This window comes from Opisthocomus hoazin, chromosome 14, assembly GCF_030867145.1.
Source record: "Opisthocomus hoazin isolate bOpiHoa1 chromosome 14, bOpiHoa1.hap1, whole genome shotgun sequence".
NCBI classification, from domain to species: Eukaryota; Metazoa; Chordata; class Aves; order Opisthocomiformes; family Opisthocomidae; genus Opisthocomus; species Opisthocomus hoazin.
In genome coordinates, this window is record NC_134427.1 from 14,998,686 (window position 1) to 15,020,178 (window position 21,493).

The 21,493-nt window shown below is 41.9% G+C and overlaps 1 protein-coding gene across 8 annotated transcripts in view; it reads right to left on the minus strand.

The window, feature by feature from the left end:
* Positions 1–602: 602 nt before the first annotated feature.
* The window catches only part of IDS (iduronate 2-sulfatase), a 44,290-nt gene continuing 23,399 nt past the window's right edge, over positions 603–21,493 (minus strand). For 5 of the 8 annotated variants that reach the window (XM_075435358.1, XM_075435355.1, XM_075435356.1 and 2 more), the window contains 4 exons: positions 21,190–21,360; positions 20,401–20,527; positions 18,704–18,877; positions 16,947–18,002 (listed from right to left, as the gene is read on the minus strand). In XM_075435358.1, the coding sequence (XP_075291473.1) occupies positions 17,515–18,002; positions 18,704–18,877; positions 20,401–20,527; positions 21,190–21,360 (960 nt within the window). In that variant the 3' untranslated portion in view covers positions 16,947–17,514. Of the gene's footprint in view, positions 681–4,714; positions 4,848–11,793; positions 11,842–16,946; positions 18,003–18,703; positions 18,878–20,400; positions 20,528–21,189; positions 21,361–21,493 lie in introns of those variants that run through there. The other 3 variants (XR_012765491.1, XM_075435362.1, XM_075435361.1) reach the window with 3 other exon arrangements.

Below are 21,493 nucleotides of genomic sequence, written 5' to 3' on the forward strand. Positions count from 1 at the left end.
TTAAGGTCATTATTTCTTGCCCTGTCTCCACGGACAAAAAATATTTTCAAAAAACAAGTTTAAGAACAAAAGTACACATATAGAGAAAACAGTCTGCATAAGCAAAAATCATACACCTACCTTCTTCCTAATTTGACCTGTCAATCTATAACACTATCAGAGAAGGTTTTTAGAATTAAAACTCTTCCTTGTTTTCAAAACAAACACTATGTGGCCTGAGAACATGATGAGGATCTAAGTGTTTTGTGAAAGATTTTTGCAGAGATTTTTATGAAGAGGAGAAATACAAAGACGATTCAAACGTTGTCCTCATATTCTCAATTCACCTAACTACTGATGTTAAAAGAAATCCAAATGCCTAAAGACAGTAAAGGGGCATGCATAGCTTAGAGATGGAGAGGGAGATTAGCAATAACAGAACTGTTATGATTCTTGATTAGAACAGTTGCTTTTCTTCAACATTAAAAAGGGACTTACTGCACCATTTCAGGATTCCAGTCTCTGGGGCTGAACCATGTCCTGGATTATCATGCGCTAATACAATGGTCCTGCAGGCAGGCAAACGCAAGCTTTCCTCTCCTTTCCTGTTTATCTCTCATGTACATCCGTGGTGTTCCTTTCTAATTTGGTATCCTCCAGCACAGGCAGTTATTCATCTGTTACTGCAATCAAGACTGATGCTGGAGGATAAAACAAAGAAAGAAAAAACAGTACTGGATGGAACTCAAGGAGAATTGATCTATGCTGTGAACACATATTGAATAACAGGAGGAATATATTGGTATTTATTGCAATCTGCCCATGGCTAGAACAGCTGAATGGTCCCTGTTATATGCATATTCTCAGCGGTTTACAACTTTAGGAAGAGCACTGATAAGAATACATAGACTATTTCAACCCACCAATGATTTATCTAATGAAGTATTAGGATGTGACAGTTGGAAACATTTCCCAGCTAGGGACTCCTGTCCTAGGTGCTTTACTTGCTCCAAGAACATTTCCTGTAAGGAGCACTTGGGGTTTTTCGTTTGTTTGGGTTTTTTTAATCTAACATGTCTCCATAGCAGCAGAAAGTTAATCTTTAATTGATGAATGCAAAAGCTTAGACAAACCACAAACGCACTATTCAGCATGTCAAGCTTACAAAGGAAGTTCTGGTTCTATCAGGTTTCCACACCACATGCAGCTGCAACATTGGCTTATATTACTAATCACTTGCAGTATTTGTGTCTTGGGTTGTAACAGATGGTGTTTGTGAGGCATGCAAAAGCTTCAGATAGCCAAATGGTACAGCAGTTGAGATAAGGAAAAAAAATCCTCAAAACAAAATAACCCATCCCTACTGTGGAGGCTGGAATGTGAGCAGTGTTTAAATTATTCCTAGTCTCTGCAAGCACAGTGGATTTACAGACTCTTAACCCTAAATAGGACTAGATTTAATCTTTCATATTTCATTACCCCAGTAAATCCGCACAATGTCAGCTAATAGATGTGAAGCACAGCAATGTGGCAAACCACAACACAAGAAAGTTATGTTCCTGATACTTTGAGAGGCCTGGGCTCCAGATTTGATTAGTACAACTCAGGTGTAGCTCACAGATGTTTTGGTAGCATCTCAGTTCTGATGGCAAAAAGTAGTACCCCATATGCTAGTGAACTTGAAAATTCAACACGATGCACCATTAATTAAATGCAGTCATCTTTCTAAACTTTTAATCATCTTTTTTAAACTAGAAGAGGGTAGACTTAGACCAGATATAAGGAAGAAAATTTTTACAATGAGGGTGGTGAGGCACTTGCACAGGATTTCTCCATCCCTGGAAACATTCAAGGTCAGGTTGGACAGGGCTCTGAGCAACCTGGTCAAGTTGAAGATGTCCCTGCTCATTGCAGGGGGTTGGACTAGATGACCTTTAAAGGTCCATTCCAACCCAAACTATTCTATGATTCTATGATCTGTAGAGAGTGTAGTAACCTGCTCTAGGGGTTTTTAGGGGACTTCTATGAGCCTCCACCTCTGGGAAATCATTTTCAGGCATGAGCTTTTTCTCCTACATGCTGACCTGGCCTAATAGACACGGAACAGATGAAGGACACAATGCACATCTTCATACCAGCACTTAGCTTGCTGACATCTCAGGAGATCTCTCAGCAGTTTCACATGTTTAACAAAGAATGAAAGACTCTAGAGCCCAGAGCAGCTGCCAGTCAAGACGACCTAGGCTTGTTTTGAGATGAAAGAATAGAGACAACAGAACTAATTTCTGTCAACTCTTTGCTGGATTCTAGTCAATAGTAGGTCTTTCTAGTAGCCTTCTCAAATAATAGAGTAATAGAATTATGGCTTTTTGCCTATTGCCTTTTGTTAAGTAATGATCATTCAGCAACATAGCATGGGTATTAGATGCGGGGAAAAAAGCATACTTCATGACTAAAAATTGTAGCTGATATTGTTCTTTTTTGGACAACAAAACAGCCCCTCCCCAGTTTCTATTGTTCATTCTTTATCTTTCTTTTACATTAAAAAACATAGTAATGATAAAGATTAGTTTTTCTTCATTCAGTAAAAGAGGGGACCTTTAAAAATAATTTGAAAGACAGCCCATTCTTATAAATAAAACTCTTAGAAGATCTTCTGACCACTGCTAGATACCATCATGCAGAGCTGACTCACATTATATTGAACACAGCTGGGCTCACTTATTTCTCTATTTCTAGGGGTTGTTAGCACTGAAAAGCCAACCTGCGTTGCTTTTAAAACTCTTACAACATACAGGCTTCAGATTCTCTCACCACTGGCTAGTGGGCTTAATTTTATGGTGATACTCATGCTGCCTTTGCTTTTAAAGCTGCCTACATTTGTTTAAATGATGATAATATTTAAGCCAGTCTGAACAGCCCTTACTACAGGTTTACATGACCTTGACATGCAGCAGCACTGACATTTATTACCAGTGATACCTGGATGATATTTTTGATGTCTCACTATCCAATTTGGAACCACTGAAGAGAAAAGGATTTTACTATTACTTTTTGTTGAAATAGGACTGGTTCTGTAGTGGGATGCCCAAGAACATCACCACAGAATCTCATTACTGCAGCACACAAAGCACAGAGAATTAATACAACATTAAAATACAGAAAAATGTGCTTGACTGGGCCATCTCAGATAATGCATGGGTGGAAGTGGAACACACCATTCCCCGAGGATTTATACAAGCACCCAACAAAACACACCTGATACCCACAGAATCACAGAATGTTCGGGGTTGGAAGGGACCTCTGTGGGTCATCTAGTCCAACCCTCCTGCCGAAGCAGGGTCACCCACAGCAGGCTGCACAGGACCTTGTCCAGGCAGGTCTTGAATATTTCCAGAGAAGGAGACTCCACAGCCTCCCCGGGCAGCCTGTTCCAGTGCTCCGATCACATCTTTCTGTGGTAGCAAAACTACGGTCACCTGCCTAGATAATCAGCCCTTGTCTTTATTCTTCCACATGACCGGCTTACAAAGAAATCAATCATCTGATGCTTCCCTGAGTGCTTTCAAAGGTCCAGATCCTGAAAGAAGCAAATGATTTCTCAGGTCTTCTCTCAGAGAGGCCGGAAGAGAGTTGAGATAAACCTCGGCACTGCACAGGCACATCATCTAGCTCTGTTTGCTTCTGCTGTACCATAAAATTATGAGGAAGTCAATGAAAGTAGAAAAAAAATGGCTCAGCATATACAGCCCACAGAGAGGCTCTCAAGAAACCCAGTACCTACTCCTAGTTGTGCCAGAGACCTCATGGTTAACCTCACAAAGGTTGCCTCTTCTCTTCCTCCGGTCTTCAATTTATCTTACTATAAAATGATAGCACCAATCATCAGCACAATTTTTTTTTTTTTTAAACCATCACCAGTATCACAGCACCTTACAGGGATTTATTTGCTTCCTCTCACTGCGCAACACAGCCACGGGCAGAAAACACAGAGGAATTCTGTCACACACAGAGAGGCCAGTGTTAATGCTAACTACTCCTGCAGTGCTCTGCAGTGAGCTGCACTGCATGCATTTAATTGGCAATGCTCATATCTAGCTCCTTCTCAATGTTTTTTGTTCCGCAACAATCAGAATACTTCAGGGGTTGATCAGGCAAAGCTTCCATCAGTCGTGTCCTCTACTGCTGCCATTAATGACTGAGTGAGCATATCAAATTTGGGTTGAAAATCTCTCTACTTGGAGCTGAATGTGGAACTAACCTTCTGCCATAGGACTACACCAGATATTGAACTTGAGGTTGTTGGCAGGCACTAAAAGCAGAAAGTCTGAACTGGAGGCCTTCCTACATGGCAGCCATCTTGCAGCAGACATATCAGCATCTTGGGTATACCAGCCACTAGAGATGTAAAATCACATGCTACAGTAACGCAGGCTACATTTTTAGTATTATTAGGCAAAATCCTGGGTCACTGATTTCTATTAATGATTAAAGAAGGAAACAGTTTCTCAAAGAGGCAATCAGTCTTGCTAAAGTACATGAGCATAAACTGAATCAGAGCTTCAGAAACTCGCTTTACATTTTATGTAAAAATAGAAAAAGTAATATATGCAATAGAGCCATTAAAATGCATGTGCATTTGTGTGCAAGTTCTCTTTCTTCTCTCCTTTCCTGCCCAGCTTGATAACTATATTGTTGATAGGAATAAAATATCAGCCTTTACTTGTACACATACCCGAGATCTTGTAAGTCATTACAACATGTTTTTGAGATTTGCCACTTCACTGCTCTATAAAAAGCTTCCTGAAAAAGTATTAACAGATGGCCTCTTACTCTCTGAGACTGTTCGCAATACACCAGATGGCAACCTGAAAGAGAAAATTCAACTTACATTTTCAAAACTGAAAGAAATGTGACAATATCTTCACAATAAATATACAGCATGAAGGTAGCAATAAATGATCCGTTTGAAGCAAACTGGCTTGCTTTATTTAAGCAGTGAATCCAGCCCTCATTTTATAACATATTGCAGAATGCTTCATATCCAACGCTGGAAGTAATTTCTGATGCAAGCAGAAAGTTTGCTTTAAATGAGCAACAGATTTATGAGAGGCAAGGTTATTTGAAAGAGGGAAAAAATGGGCCAATAGCCTTGGGCATTAAGACTTTGTATGCTGGATCCCCGGTATCTGGTTTGTGTCTGAGAACTAGTCAGTAGGTTGCAGCGCTTTTGCTATTAATGTTAGATTAAACCCAACTTGCCAGTCAGGGTCTTGTTAGGGGAAGGTAATAACTGTTCCAGATACTTACTGCTTTCAAGCTTTCTGATTCACCTGCTAGGCAGACGGTTCTCACAAGAATTGTAGAGCTCTGCTAAATATAGTCAACTATTCCCAGTGTTGCTGGCTGTTCTTTGGGGCTGGGACTATCGTGTAGATGAATCACGACATCCTTCAGGCAGAGGGAGTAATCTCTACCCCACAATAATAAACCCCACTAAAACACAAGGACCACTGATGGGATTAGAGATGTCTTCCAGCACACATCAGGAAGCCTCAAAAGAGATCTTTGTACTTATACAGAATCAGCATGATGGGGCTTCTTTTTTGGATAAAGCTTTGAGATGACACAGCAATTTCAGTAACTTCATCTAAGTTGTGATCCTGTTCTTAATGGCAAAGCCCCAAGGGATTCTGAAGAGATTAAAACAGTTCTTAAGGGGACGACAGGTAATTTTCCAACTATCTTACACCATGGATCAGTGTAATTGTTCCTAGCAAGTTCACCTTTCACATGCAGGACACACCTGGAAAGCCCACTGATTTCTTGCTCCAAAGCCACTCCAAAGAGGTACCTAGAGACTGGCGGTGGAAGCACAAATGCCTACACCTACCTTCATGGAAGCAGAGAGTTATCTGTTGTGCCATCAGGTTTTAAGCAGAATTCCCTATTGAAGTCAATATGTCATAAGGACAAAATTGCCTGTAGGACAAATTATAAAATTACAAACTAGACAGCTGTCCTACCATCGCCCATAAAAGGAAACCATTTCTATGAAACTGCTATTTATTATTAATAATATAAAATATTTATAATGACACCAGATGTATGAAAATTGTCACAGAGAGAGTTTCCCCTCTTTGCTTTCTCATTGGCAATAAGCCCATTTTCACAAGCTATAAACAATAACAAAAATAACTCTATGGAGATAAGACAATAATAGGACTAAAGCTGAGCTTTCTGTGCAAGTCTACTACCACGTAGCTAAAAGACCTTTTTTGTTAGTTCAAGGCAGTAGACTGCATCAGCAGATTGGAGAGTTTCAGGGAAGAGGAGAAATCTGCTAAATTCCAACCCTTTAAAGACAACTGCAATAGGCCTGCAGGTTTCACCTGAAGCTGGAACAAACTGCTCACCCTAAAACAAACAAGGCTTTAGTTATCTGTTAATATTGCACAACTTTACCATTTTCTGATTAGACTATACATCCACAATGGTAAAAACTACACCGCACAAAAATTAATTCTCAGAAGAATACAGGGATAAGCAACATCCCAATTTGAATATTACTGATGGTTTTTCAGTTGTTATCCAAGTCACCAATATGATGCTTAAGTAGCAGTGTTTAAATGGTCTTTTGAATCTGACAAAATAGTCAGTGTTTTAGGATCTTGAGCTTGCCCAATTTGGAAAGTGATAGTATCAGATTCCCCCCTAGTTTTACTACTCGTTAAACTGCTGTTCATGATGTGAGCTCACCTCATCCAGTTCCCCCCTGGCACTCACCACCTTCTGGCATCAGGCCAGATTGCCACCTTCACCCTTTCCAACAACATATTAATGCACATCCCCTAATTGCACCACTGCCTCCACACAACGACTGCACTCCTTGCAAAGCCACTTGGCAAGTTCAGATACATTGCCAGGAAAGGGAATGGTGATTGCATTGCTTTCGTCTGTCATCTTCACCTGGGTGAGAAGTTCTGCAAGGCAGAAGCTGTGTCACACACTCCTTCCTGCTCTGGCACTCTAACTTCTTGGCGAACTAAATCAACACAACAAAAACAAGTGGTTTTTGCTGGGTTATCAAGCTGAACCAGCTCCCAGGAAACCAGAGGTGCACCAGCAGACGTGTGAGGGCAGAGCCAACCAGCTGTGAACAGCAGCAGGGAGGTGGGACCATCCCACCACTGGCAGGCAGCTCAGCCCCAGCAAAGCCTCCCCCTTGCAGCGGTTCGCACGGTGTCTGGCACAGCTGGGCTCTTCTCCAGCCAGAGTCTCCAGACCCAACCGAGAATGGGAGATTTGAAACACTGAAAATTTTCTAGTGAAAAAACCACACAGCACCACTTAAACTAGAAACATACCTTTGCCATTTGAGTGAAACAATGCAAATCTGCTAATCCCAGTGGCTTTCACGCAGTCACACCAGCAGAGAACTTGATTTACTTTATGAAAAAGGTTAAAAAAAAAATAATTCCCATGACATTTCATTTCCCCTATTCATTCAATGATCAAATGCATGAAATGATTTTCTACCCCACAAGCTTGGGTTTCCATTTTAAAACTGATGGAATGACAGGGCATAACAGACGATGACAGCCTGTCATCTTTAAAGGATGTCTTGAACTCCACTTCTGGAGCTGGCAGGCTGCAGTGGCGTGCTTTGCCAATGTACAAGCTCAAGAAGCAGAGATGCCAGACCCTGAGATGACTGCACCGGGCTTTTAAAAGCAGTTATACTGTTCAGCCTCCAGTCAGCGATTGCTGTCTATGAAGATCTTTTTGCCTCGCTGGTGCTAAAGAGGGAGGTGCTGGTATCACACCAAATGGGCCAGGGTTACTAACCATGAGGTAGTAAATCATGAAAGTGCAAGCTGGCCACAAGAGTTCAGTTGCTGAGCGGCCTGAAGACTGCTTGGAGAGGAGAACTGAAGATAAGGACACTAGTCTTCAGCCTGATCCCAGTTCCAGTTCCAAATGCAACTATTGTTAATAATATACTGACAAAACTAAATACCAACCCTCAAATTCATCTTCATTGTCCCGCCCATAACATTTCCAAGGCATAATCATTTCTTAAAACCAGCCATTCCTAGACTAATGCATTTTGCTGCTCCAACACAAGAGGTCTCCTGTGTTTGCAGCTCACAACAGGAACCCCACTGACCTAGTTTTATGTCTTGAAGTTTTCAGTTCAAATGACACAAAGTCATTTAATAATGCAGACATAACTTTACATTCCCCCTATACAACAGGTTCCCTGTGAATTTGTCTGTACAGATGGTAACCAACCTGGACTGAGAAAACACATGTCTCGGAGACTTTGTTTTATTCTTTCTTACGCTTGTCCTAAGCAAGGGGGAGGGAGGAATCAAAAGCCAAAGCGCAGAATCCAGCTGAAATTACGTCTTTGGCTCAGTTTTGAGCCATGCTCATGAGAAACCAGTGTTAGACAGCATAACCACCTTTACTCTCTTGTTTCAGTAGGAGATTTTTGGAGTGCAATGAGCTTGGTGAAGTCTTGTGGGTCTGGACTGATGGCAGGCCTGTCACCCTTGGTTGCCATTACATTGAGAAAGGCTTATTCAAGCCTCATCTTGATATTGTTCATTACAATTATGCCATCCATTATAATTGTTGTTAATATTCTACATTTTATAAATACTAGGTCTGGTTCGACTCTTACTAACTGGCTTAAATCACAATGTAGCTTGCAAGTGTAAAACTGGTGTGAGGGAAGGAGACAGGACTTGTGTAAGACGACTATCAAAATGCCTTAGCCTACGTTTCTTTAGGCAGAGGGGAAAAAAAAAAATCAGCTTAGCTGAGACAAGAATGCTGGGAAACAGCAATTTCTCCTTCATAAAGAGTTAGAGCACAGCTCTTAGGAGTGGAGCATTCAAATAAGAATCAGCATTTTAGCTGGAGACAAATGCACTAATCACAGTCACGAACACAGCTGAACTAAATGTCTCAGCAAAACCAGTCAGTAATGGCATTAGTCATGATAAAGGCAACGAGTATTTTCAGGATAGGACACGCTCAAAGAATACAAACAGAATCCTTTGTGCCTGCTTCTATGGAGGAACGATTCAGAGTATGTATTTGAACAACTTGCTACTAAAATAGCAGCACAGTTCAAGACATCCTTTAAAGAAATGTGTCTGGAAGAGAAAGAGCTGCTCCATAAATTGTTTTTTAATTGTCCAGATGACCAATTCCTCTACCACCGAGCAGAAGCAGTTTAGCAGAAAAAAAAAAAAAAAAAAAAAAAAAAAAAAAAGAATGGAACAATTACAGAAACAATAAGGGCTGTTTTTAAAGTAAAATGAAACAAATAAAAAAATCTGTATTTTACCTTTAAGCATTCCTAAACTCACCCTTTATTAAAAAGTGACTGATCTATTCGATACTCTATGAAGTTGTAAGGACATGACAAACAGGACTTTGAGCCTATTTGTAAAGTCATCTACGTTAAACACCTCTGCTTCACACACCGATCCTTTCTTCCAAGCACATTAGCTAGCACTGTGTGAAGAAAATGCCAATACAACTGAAGAGGTTATATAAAGATTTAGCAGTTTAGAATTCCTAGAAATCAGATTTTTTCTAAACTATGTATCACGTGGAAATGTGCAACTTGCTATGTAAGAACAAATGATATTAAAGGGGTGATAATTTGCCTTAATGTTTAAAATTTGGAAGCACTACTTCCAATATGCTTCTAATATGAAAAAATAGACTATAGCAGCATTCCACCACTCTGGTCACATATTTCAGTGACTTACAGCTGCTGCTGATTAGCCATATCACAAGTCTTCATTTCAAATGCAAAATAAAATGTCTAGTGGTAGCCAATATCCCCCCGTTTATGATTTTCTCATGTTCTTTGATGTGTTACTGACCTCTAGTCGAGGAGCTCTGGAATTACAGGGCAGAGCCGCTCCCACACACGCAGATGACATCTGAAGAACCATTACAGAATCCTAACAAAGAAGTGACAAGCTGGAGGACTTTTGCCTCCTTTCAGCTGTGGTCATGAAGAACAGGCAATGCAAAGTGTAGGCAAGCACTATCTGTAAGGCAGATGGAAGGTTTGTATGAGTGTGTGAGATTTGATGTAGAAACATCATGTGTTTACAGTTCCTAGTTTTTAGTTTTAATGTCTTGTGACTAATTTAAATCTCTCAAGGAAACTGAAAAGTTATTGACCTGCAATCAAGGATATGACAGACTCCGAGAAATCCAGACCTGGCTATGGTTTCAAACTAAATGTGAGAGAGAAAGGGAGAGAGGCAAGACAGGTGTGGGAGCCTTATGAAGCCTAACGAGCACAGAAATTCCATCCTGTGCTACCAAAACCTTTCCACGTAAATCCAATATATTCCTGAAAAGCAAACAACTGACCTTAAAGCACAGAGTGCTAAGATATTTTTTTTCTAGCAGAAATCTTACACATACTCAGTCACCCACTCGGGCGGGTCTCCCCAGCCCCCTGGCTTCCTTTGGCGGCCCTAGCACTGGGATGCACATGCCACAAGTCTTCTGGCACCAGTTCAGCAAAGCATTTTAAATACATACTTTGCTTACACACTTAAGTGTTTTACTGAATACAAATGTACTTAAGTGCACAGCTTAGTGCTTTGCTAGGTCAGGGCCTATCTGTATTAAATAAAGGTAAGCGAAGATTAGCACTTATTTCTTTCACAAAGTGGATATTAAAACAATCCTTAGAGGAACCATCACTTACAATGGCAGTGAAAAATTCTGATCTCGTTTGCATGGGTTTACATCAGCAAGAACATCATTGCTTTAACAGAGTAACATGGAACAAACACAGAAGATACTCGAGGTATTTCTGCCAAGTATTATCTTGGAAAAGAGTAACTGCAGGCAAGAGTAACAGCTACAGAAACAAATAACCCTCAAAAGAAATGAAGGTTTGCAAATTCTTAAAATATGAAGACCCATTTAAAGCACACCCATCACAGCTTCCCTGTCCAGAATGTTATGCCTCCAAAATAAATAGCTTTAATCTGTGCTAATCTTATTTTAGCAAAGAAAAGCTAAAGCTGGTGACAAGAAAATGATTATACTATCGAGTTCAATAAACCAGTCTATTTCTTTTTAACATCCCTGACCTTGATTTTGTTTAGTAAAACAAGGTATCCAAGTTTTCCAGCAGAGCAGATAAAGGAAAAAGATGAATATCCCACAGCTGCATGTAATGAGGGCTCCCTAACTAATGGGTCACATCCTTCTTGCCGTGAAATATTTGAAAGGGCTCAAGTAAAGAGAATCATTTCCTTCAGCACAAGATCAAACTTCACTTTGAAAATAGGAAAACGTGGGAAGTATTAGGCCAGGCTGTAGGTTCAATCAAGGATAGATATTATACACTTCATTCCTGCCAAGATTTGTCTTCTAGGAATTGTATCCTAATTCTATTACCAGGAAAATATTTCAGAAAAGGCTCTGTTCTTTAAAGCTGGAACAGCAGAGACGGAGATCAAAACAAACTTTCTCCAGGCACGTGATTAATACTTGCCCTTTTATTAGGCAATTTGTTGGGAGAAACAAACCCTGCTTAAAATCCGCTGCAGCTCTCCGGCCAGGGGAAGCCACGGGGGCAGGAGGAGAGGGAGCAGCGTCCTGCCCACAGCAGGGTCGGGCGAGCTGCCGGGCAGCACAGCAAAGCCTGACGGCAGAGGGGGAGAGGGGAAGTGGGAGAGAAAGCTGCTGCTCCATTTTTCAGCAGAGAATTACCACTAGCCTTTTCCAGTTGGGCACCTGTTCTTCAGGGCAGCGTCTCCTCGATGCAGCTACTTCACCTCATCTGCAGGCCACATTCCGAAAGCTCTGGGAAAGCAGAAACAGCCTTGGGTTGAAAGCACTGGATAAGGAATCAACGTCCTTTTAGATCCTTATCTGCTCACAGGTCTTGTCCGACCTTGACTGAAAATTTCAGGTCTGCAGGCTGGAGTGTCCGGTCTGTAAAACTGCAGTAATCTTCCCCAGCGGGCCCCTCTCGTTCAGCCTGAGCCTTGGGGCACAGACACCGCTCTCTTTCCAGAGCACTGCAAGCAGAAACAGCCTAAATCCAGCTCCAGCCTTCAACACTGTGCTAATGTGAATAATTATTTCTGAAGCCAGGTTAGAATCAGCATTTTTTAATACCACGAGAAGCTGCATGAATTGGGATTTCCTCATCACTTTCTTTTTGCCAATAATTTAAAGTTTTCCCGCAAGATAAAAATTACAAAAAATTCTGGTTTAAAAGCTTGAATTGACACTCGTGAAATGAGCCTTTTCATTTTGACAAAGGTGAACACTGTCCTTCTATGGGGTCACAATTTTTTGTTTTGACTTTATTATTTTCACAAAGTAATTGCATTCTCATTTGTTATAATACCCTTTTATACTATGTCAAAATTATGCAATAAAATAAAAATTGAAATAAAACTGAAGCGAAGGTCCCTGATCTTATCAAAGCAAAACTTTTCAATAAAACTGTCACCAAAGCACTATCTCTACATAAGACAGTTTGATTTCATCAAATAAACATTTCCCTGAAAGAAATAAGACTGCAGTCCCGTGATACTCAGCCAGCTCTTCTGATCTCCACAGGAGGTGCGTAAGCAAGACTTTGTTCATGACACTTGCAGCGACACTTGCAGCCCACCACAGCCCTGCAGCACGACCGGACTCTGACTGCATCCGTACCCACTTCACCGAGCAGCTTCAGCGGGCTGCCCGAGAGGGATCGAGCCCAGAGGGCTGCGGAACAGTCAGTGCAGGCTGGCCACGGCGCACATTCAGAAAACGAGGAGTATGTAACCTACAGGTAACTGCTCTTCAGTTAGACAGTGAGGAGTAAACGGGGAATCTTTAGCACAAGTGTATAATGTACCAGATTAAAGGCTCTGATGCTACTATGGCATCAGGATCAAAAGAAAAGAGCAAGGGTTTTGAATACATGGATAATGCCAAATTGAGTATATCTGGGACAAAATCACAAGACACTGTCCAGAGGCAGATTTTCAAAAGTGCTTCAGAGATAAATTCAAAGAGCTTGTGCAGTCAATCACAACATGTACAAAGCTTACAAATTTTATATCTAAAACACAGGCACAGACTGGAGGAGAAACGGGAAGATCTGAGTACACCTAGATGTCTGCAGTGCAAAAACACAGAGATACAAAATATTTCCCTTTCCAGTTTTGCTCTCTTTAGATTTCTGTTCTGTCTTCTTGCTGGATCCTAATCTTTCAGATCATGACTTTATATCCGATTTCACTGTTCATTACATCTTACTGTTCCTTTCCTCTCTGCTGCTTCAAGTCTATTATCCCCACTCCATGTCCAACTGCACCTACAGGAGTACCACTAACTTCTCCATTTCCTCCTGATTACTCAAAGCTCCATTACAGTTGGGGCCTTCACACACTGCTCGATAAAAGTGTTCTTCTACTACTCAGCATTGAGCCAAGCGTTAAAGATAGAGGGCAAAAGGCTCTTTCTGCTGCTTCATATGGTGGATCTTGACATCGGTAGTCTATCTTCTTTCACAAGCAGAACTCCCACAGATTTAAAAGGAGATCTGTGCATGTAGGCAGAGGAGAATATTGGAGTCAAGATCCACCCATGCAGATCTGAAGATAATTTTCATTAGCTAGGAAGTCAAACACAGAGGCATAAAAAGTTTTGACACAGAGTCATCTTAACTTGGCTGGGAGTTTCTGATGTGAAGAAGGTCTATAGCCTAGAAAACTGTAAAGTGATGGAAACCCTAGTTACCAAGAGGGTAATTTCATCCTTTATGTAGCATTTCATATTTGAATGCTAAATAACCACTAGAGATAAAAAAAAGAATTCCACATTCAAGAAAGGATCTCAGCTGCAGCCACCGCACTTCCCAAATATAGTCTGAGACTCTGTCTTAAACGTCTGCAATGCAAGCTGAGCACAGTGCCCTGCAAAAGCTGGCTCTTGACCATGACATGATGGCCATTTTGCCAGTGGTGACACCCCTGCCTGTCAGAGAAAATATACGTTAACACCAGGAATTAAGAAACATCCCTGACAGAAGCATCATGTCTACCCACCACCCCTGACGTTGTGGAACCCTCGTTCCAGCAGGGGACTCCACTTGACCAATGCAACACAGCAGCAAGACACTAATACATAATTAACATCCAGCAGCGATTAATTCAGTAACATCTGACCAACTACCAGGCCACTCAGCTGCCTTTGCCCGTCTCCCCACGCAAGACCATTTGCAGCTCGCAGACAGCTATGAATTCAAAACGCACCCCATTTCTCCCGGCGAGCACAGAGCCAGGCCAAAGGGGGATTCCAATCCGCTGCACCGTGCGGTACGCAGCCGCAGCATCGCCACACGCTCCACTGTGCACAGCACGCCTGAAATTAGACCCAACTCCTTCCTTGGCAAACAGCATGCTGTAAACATTCAAGTCAAATGTTAAAGTGCCCCCAAATACAGAGGTGTCTCCATTTTTTAAAGATTCCTGTTACTTCTTTGTACATTGCCTATGTTTTACTTTGATTTTAAAACTTCAGTTTTAGGATGTTGCACGTCTGTACACTAGAAACAATGTCATGACTTATGACTGACTGACGTACAGCTGTTTAGGGACCAAAATTTTAATTCCATTGCTTAATCACTCCTGTACATTAACTTATTAACAGAGACCTGTTTATTGACTCCGCTTTCTGCCAAGTGCTTACGACGGCTACTCCGGGGTCCCCAGTGGAATCTCTCCATACGTGTACCACAGGTAACAGTTCCTGCTGACGCAGCAGCACGCTGTTCTTCCAGCTGTTCCGGTGCCATCCTGAGAAACAGGGTCAGCACTGGCATCTCATTTATTTCCTGATGCTTGGCTTGCATCCTCTTCCCTCTAGGGAGAGTGCTGCTCACAAGAGCACTTTACTTTCATTGCTCCTGTTAAACTCTTTTGTTCTTCAGCGGAGGCTGCTCAGCCTAGCAAAGCCCACAGCTCAGGCTCTCCCGGAGAAGCAGCATTTTGGGTTTTTTGAAGAAATGTGCCTTCTCCCTTTGTCCCTGCTGCTTGTGCATTTCACTCAACCAACTCCGTAACAGAACTAACTCACACAGCACTTGCAGGAGCAAAGCGGCTTTTAGTGCTATGCCGCACTTGTCCTCCAGTGCTGTGCCTCAACTCGGCAGGAGGAAACTGCGCACTCGGTGGACGGCGGTCCTGCTCAGCGACCTGTGCGATTATTCAAAAACGTCCTTGCCTTGAGCACGTGGATACCCCTCTTGATTCACTGGCTGTCAGAGACAATTCTGTTTCATGTCCCCCCAAAAGATTACTGGATTTTGATTAAGAAAGGTCAAGGGCAGCTTTTCCTTCCAATATAAGCAGAATGACTTGAGGAAAAACATACTCATCACCTAGCACTAGGACTTCCGTCTCCACTTGAAAAATTAAATTGCCTGAAGTGATGGGAAGCTTAGGGCAGGGAATGTACAAGAATATTTTCATGCAAATAAATTCCTAAATAACTTACCTACATGCTATAATTTTAAGTGCCCCAAAAAAGACTGGGGTTTTTTTTGCAGGTGTTTTAGCAGGAGAACAAAACAGAAAGCTCAGGTAGCCACGTCTAAGATAATACCCATTTGCCCGACCAATTTTAGATGTCTGTTGTATTACTGACCTAGCATACCAGAGATTTAGATTAATCCTTAACGCTTCAATACATTCCCCCCAAAATAACTTTCCCAATATTGATTTTCCTTTGAAGGAAATTAGCTCTAGTTGCAGATTCCAAATACCTGCCTGGCACCATTCTCAATAAAACACACCTTCAACCAGTGTGAAATTGGTATAGCTATATTGAATTTGCTACGTGCAACTGCAGTATTTCACACCAGCTGAGGATCTAAGTATACATGCATAAGTGAGGGAAAAATATGTTTTCATCAGGAATAATGCCGCTGCAGAACACACAGCATCTTGGGCTGAGTAAAACAAATGACAAGTTCGTAAGAAATATAATCTTCTAATTGAGTTCAAGGCACTAAATAACCGCTGTCTTCTAACAGAGAATCAGATTCATGGTGGGTGTCTCTACATTAACTAGGAATAAGACTGTCGCATGGATTTTAATGAAATAAAGTTATGTCTGTGGCTTCTCTAGGATATTAAAGTCAATTTATCTGAAAACGACAAGCAGTGGCTGGCTTTTTCTTTCCATAGGAATTGGAGCAGTCCGTTGAGAAAGGTAGCAGGAGTTAGCACTGTATGAAGAAGCTCTTATCTGTTAAGGTACAAATTCCGAGAGCCTTGATTACCAAGATGGAATTGCAGAAATCCAGTAGGCTGATAGAACACAACACAAATTACTGCCATCACGCTACAGCACAGTGTACCTTGTGGCTGTGAGTATACAGTACAGACAACACTTAAAATGCTCAGCAAAAACATTTTCCTCAAGCTACAAGCTCTACAAGCTCCCAAATGTATTTACCTTACTGCATTTGGCCATATGGAAATTTACTTACTGGCATAGCTTGGGACAACTAATGCTCCACATCCTGTATCGCTAAACACCACACTAAAGCTTAAAACTAAGTGGGAGGCTTTTAGCCATCCTAGCTCAAAACCAAGACTGCCAAGCCCCACTTAGCACCTCAGAATGCAAACATCCAAGTTTCTGTCACTGGATGTGACAGCCCCCAAGAGCACTGAGCAGTTCAGCAACTACAGCAACCAGCAAGCTACAACAGCTAAAGGTTTCCATCTCTCCACCTGTGCAGCCTCATTGGACCAATCCTCATGAAAAACCACACAAGAGCACACTGATGTTACTGAAATAAGACTAAGGGTTTAAGGTGTTTCAGCGATGAAAGCACTCATTTCATTCACATTAAGTAAAAATTCGGATCCCCTCCTGCATGATAAGAAGCATGACTCTCCAAATTAAATCTTTTATTTAAAACCATTAAATTTTGAACGAAATACACGAAGTTTCTCTTTGAGCTCTAGTCAGAGCCAAGGCTGATGACAGGAGACAGTTCAGTCCTTCACGAATATCAAATGTCTCCTTGACCACTCCAGCCCCAGGTCTCCTAGGTAAAGCGGACAGGACCTGTTTGCTGACACATTCCCTGCGCAGCCTGCCAAACACAGCAGTTTGTCTTTTCCCACCTTTCACACCACCAGTTTCAGCACAGATGAATTTTAATCCTTCAGTCACTAGAGAACAGAAGACCAGAGATGTTTCGCAGTACAGGCCTGCATACCCTGTGTGGCCTTTTCAGAAGTGTTGTGAGCTTGTGTTAGAAAACACAGCTGGAGAAGTTCACTCTGACTACTTCAGTGTAGTAAGTGGTGTAACAAGACAAACATAATAGCTACTTGTTTTGATACAAACAGGATTTTAATTAAATCCAAGTGTTTTCTGTACAACAGAAAGATTTAATACAAAAAGAAGGAAGTGTTACTTCAGCTGCAGGAACACGCACAAAGAAGTTTCTGAACCCTAATGCTTCAGGAAGCCAAGAATTTTTTTGAAAAAATAACTATGTGAGGTATTGTTATAGATGTTATAATCCTGGTTTGGATCGGTCTCCACCATGTACAACTCTCCTGCATGGACATCCTCAAAGTCAGCACTGAAGTTGTTAGGATGAAACCGAACCCACAGAGTATACCTGTAGTCAATCGCACGCATGGAATAGCCCATGATTCTGATGTCTTTCAGCTTCGGCTTGTCAGAGTTCCACTGAGGAGTGTCTGCAGGCCGGGGATATTGGCTGAGAGCAACAGGTTCTTCAATAAAACACCTGTAAGTGTCATCACACCCCTCCTTCTCTTCAGCGGCATTAAAATACCGGACAATGCTTGCCCCCTCAGTGCACACTGCAACATGAAACGAAGTCTCTGGGCACACAGGAGGAACCTGTAGGCCAGCAAGCTCAGCAAGCGTTGAAAACAGAGACACAAGCTCAACCACTTTTTTGCTTCGCCCTAGAAGAAACATCAATATACAAGTTACAGAACGTGATGGTTTGACAGACACTGGTAGAACATTTTAGAAACTTACTCTAATATCACCTTCATTAAGTTGGTGTTTTATTTAAAGTGCTTTGTACTGGATTTGTAGGGTAACAAAAGGCAACTAAGGTATGGCAGTTAGCTCTGAAGATGCTAGTCTATGCTTTTATGATGTAATTTTAACAAGAAAAATTTTGCACTTATGTTTCTCAAATGTGCAGCTTTCAAGACAATAATATTACTTTGAAAAACATCTCTTCAGAAAGACAAAGCAAATTCCAGCATCTATAGCTTCACACAAGTGCGCCTCAATCAAAACAGTTTTCAGTGCCACCACTTTTACAGATGCTACACAGAGAATGTTTACTCTTCACTGCTGGAAAGACAGCAGCTGCCACTACAAAAGGTAGGTCAAGTAAACTTTTAGGCATCTACACCACACGAAAATAAATCGCCTGCTGTGTTAACGCAGCCATCTAGCTGTTTCCAGTAAAGCAGATCTAACCAAAGCAAAAGTTTGTGCCCAAGGATTCCCTTCACCACCTTGTTCCTCATCAGACAAGAAGCACGGTCAGTGACACCGACTCAAGCTGCTTGCAGGCAAAGCATCATTACATCACCCTTCTCCTTTACGTATATCCACTGCAAGCAAAATACCAATGCTGGAAACTTACCTTGAGGTACTAAGCCCAAAATATGGCTAAAAGGGTCAAGGTAGGGGAAGACCCTCTCTCCTTGACTAACAGAGGAAGTTGTCATTCCTGGTACATAAAACATCAGCGGCACACGGGTAGCAACATCAAAATTGCTGTATTTTGCCCATTCACCATGTTCTCCCAGGGACCATCCTAGATGACAAAGAATACAATTCAGAGCAGGTACTGGGTTGTAATTTAGTAGTCATTTCTCTTTCACTGTAAATTGGCTGTTCAGGCCACTAGTCTGTTATCAAGGTTATATTAAAAGGCAAATAACAATCTGTATTTAAATATAGCAAGATTTTTCTCTAATATGAAAGCTATTTCAACAGCCACCTAAATCTTGCAACTCGATACTCTTTTACTAAGCAAATAATTACACCTTCCCTTATTTCCCCTACTCTAGATTAGAAATAGGAAATCAGCATTAAAACAGCAGAAAAGAGGAACTGCAGAGTGTCACAGTGCCTGCAAGAGTCTCCAGATCAATTCCACCAAGCACTCATTTCAGTTCTGGACAGCTGCCAGCTCTCCAGTACTCCTGTTCACGCTGTAACTGAACATCCCTTGGAGCCAAGGCTGCTATCTATGCCAGACCACTATACCAGGATGTTACCCCTGAGGAAGCAATAGAGATCAAAACTCTTTAGCTCTCCTCTTCCTCTTGGAAGAGATGCCAACACGACTTCCTTCCAGGCAGATTTATTGCCAGCTTCACTCTGGGGGAAGACAAAGGAGCTCTATGACAGCTATGTTATCACATGACTTTTCTGGATCACTTTGCTAGCCATGGTACGGGAAACACCAACTGTTTACAGCTAACCACAGCAAGGAAAAGAAGAATTCGGTTTACAGTGGAAAGTCCAAGTCAAAGTGGCAAGTCAGAAGGAACATCGAGTCACTTTAGTACCAGAATTATCAATCCCATTGCTCTGCAACTCATAAGGGCTTGTTTGTACACACACGCTCACAGCAGTCATTCCAAATTACCTAAATACGTGACTTTACATTGATTTAGTTAAGCCATACCCTAACTGTTTTAAATCAGCTAAGCCATCCCCCCATTAAAGGGACTCATGGATGGGTTATTTTAATGAATATCAGAGTATTGAAACAAACATTCAACGCTTGAGGTATCTGTCCCACAATTAAAATTTAATTTTTCACCACCCGGATCCAGAGCGTGCAAGACCTCAGTTACGAGAGGGGACCCATACTGTTGCCAGTTTAGATGCTCTGCCAGCAGCAACGACAAGTGCAAGAAAACACACTTCAGCAGTTAAGGAGAAAGCCTGTCACCCACTGTACCAGATGGCTCTCTATAAATTGTAAGGGGTGAGGAGTGCTCGCTATCCTTTCACAGCACTGCTCCCAGCAAGAGTCACTCCTTGGGCAGGAGGTGGGAATACAGCAAGCTCAGCCCAGTGTCCTGGCAGACAGTCTCATCACTTACTAGCTAACCCTCAACCTGATTAAAGAGGTGCCTGCAGGGGGACAGAGCTGTGCAGCAGCAGAAGCCTGTGTCAGTCCATTAATTAGAGACAGACTAGCCAGATACACAAGGTATGGTAGCTCTGCTGTACATTATATAAACACACACTGATTAATAGGCCAACACTGAGTGGCACAATTAAATTACTAACAGTGAGCTGGAGAAAGATTCAAATGCATACCATGATCAGCAGTAAAAACTACTATTGTGCTATTTGAGAGTCCTACATCATCCAAAGCATTCAGGAGCAGGCCAACTTGTGTATCCAGGTAAGAAACTGCTGCATAATAGCTCTGACGAATCTGCCGCTGGAAGTTAAGAAAACAGGGCAGAGGGGAAAAAAAAGTTAGCTTTTCCCCAGACACACACAAAGGAGAACCAGTGGGTGGCTGTGTAAGTAAAGGAACTAAAGGATTTTACTGCTAAAGCTTTATTTTTTAAGTGTCTGTAGCCTGATTAGCGTCCCAGAAAAGGTAAACAGGGAGGGTGCAGTTAGAGAATTCTATCTATCTCCCACAAGTTCTTTCAAGCAAGACCTTGCAAGCCAATCAGTTCTGCTTCTCTTGGGGTCCAGCCAGTGCACCTTATTTTGGCATAAACACTGGAAAGTCAAGGAAAATCTTGCAAAAGAAGACACACTGAGTGGTGGCTTGAAACAGATTCAGATAATGAAAACAAACACTACATTGGTAGCTTCTACTGACATTCCCGTATATACAAACCAGGAGCACATACTACTACGACTAGTTGATGGCTGATCTCTTCCTCCCCGTGCCCACTAGCCTGACTGCAGTTACAGTGAAGGTTTACTTAAAAACCTAGAGGTGACAGTACGCAAGGCAGGGGATTCACAGTATTTGCCAGCTGTCAGCTGCTGAATACCTGGGAACATCTAAGAGCAGCTGATGGCTCCCTTGCATCTGAACAAGTTAAGGCACTTTGACTTCAGTGCCCTGTATTGACAGCTCACCTGGAAGTCATCTGGCAGTGGTCCGTAAGGGAAACTAACATTTAACGCTTCCACATCATCCCTCTGTCTGATATCCGTCCAGGGGTTGTACGCCACAGAAGGCAGCTTCTCAGGCACCCAGGGATCTGGGGCTAATGTGATGTTTTCCAAGGGGTACAACTTGAGAAATTCCTTTACAATACAAACACAAAGACTGCCCTCAGCTCTAAGGTCTGTTGTAAACTTTGTGTTGTAAAGCAGCAACCGCTTCCCCTTGCATGATCCTTCCATATTCTTACAGTTTACAAGGCTTCGCTCCCCCTCC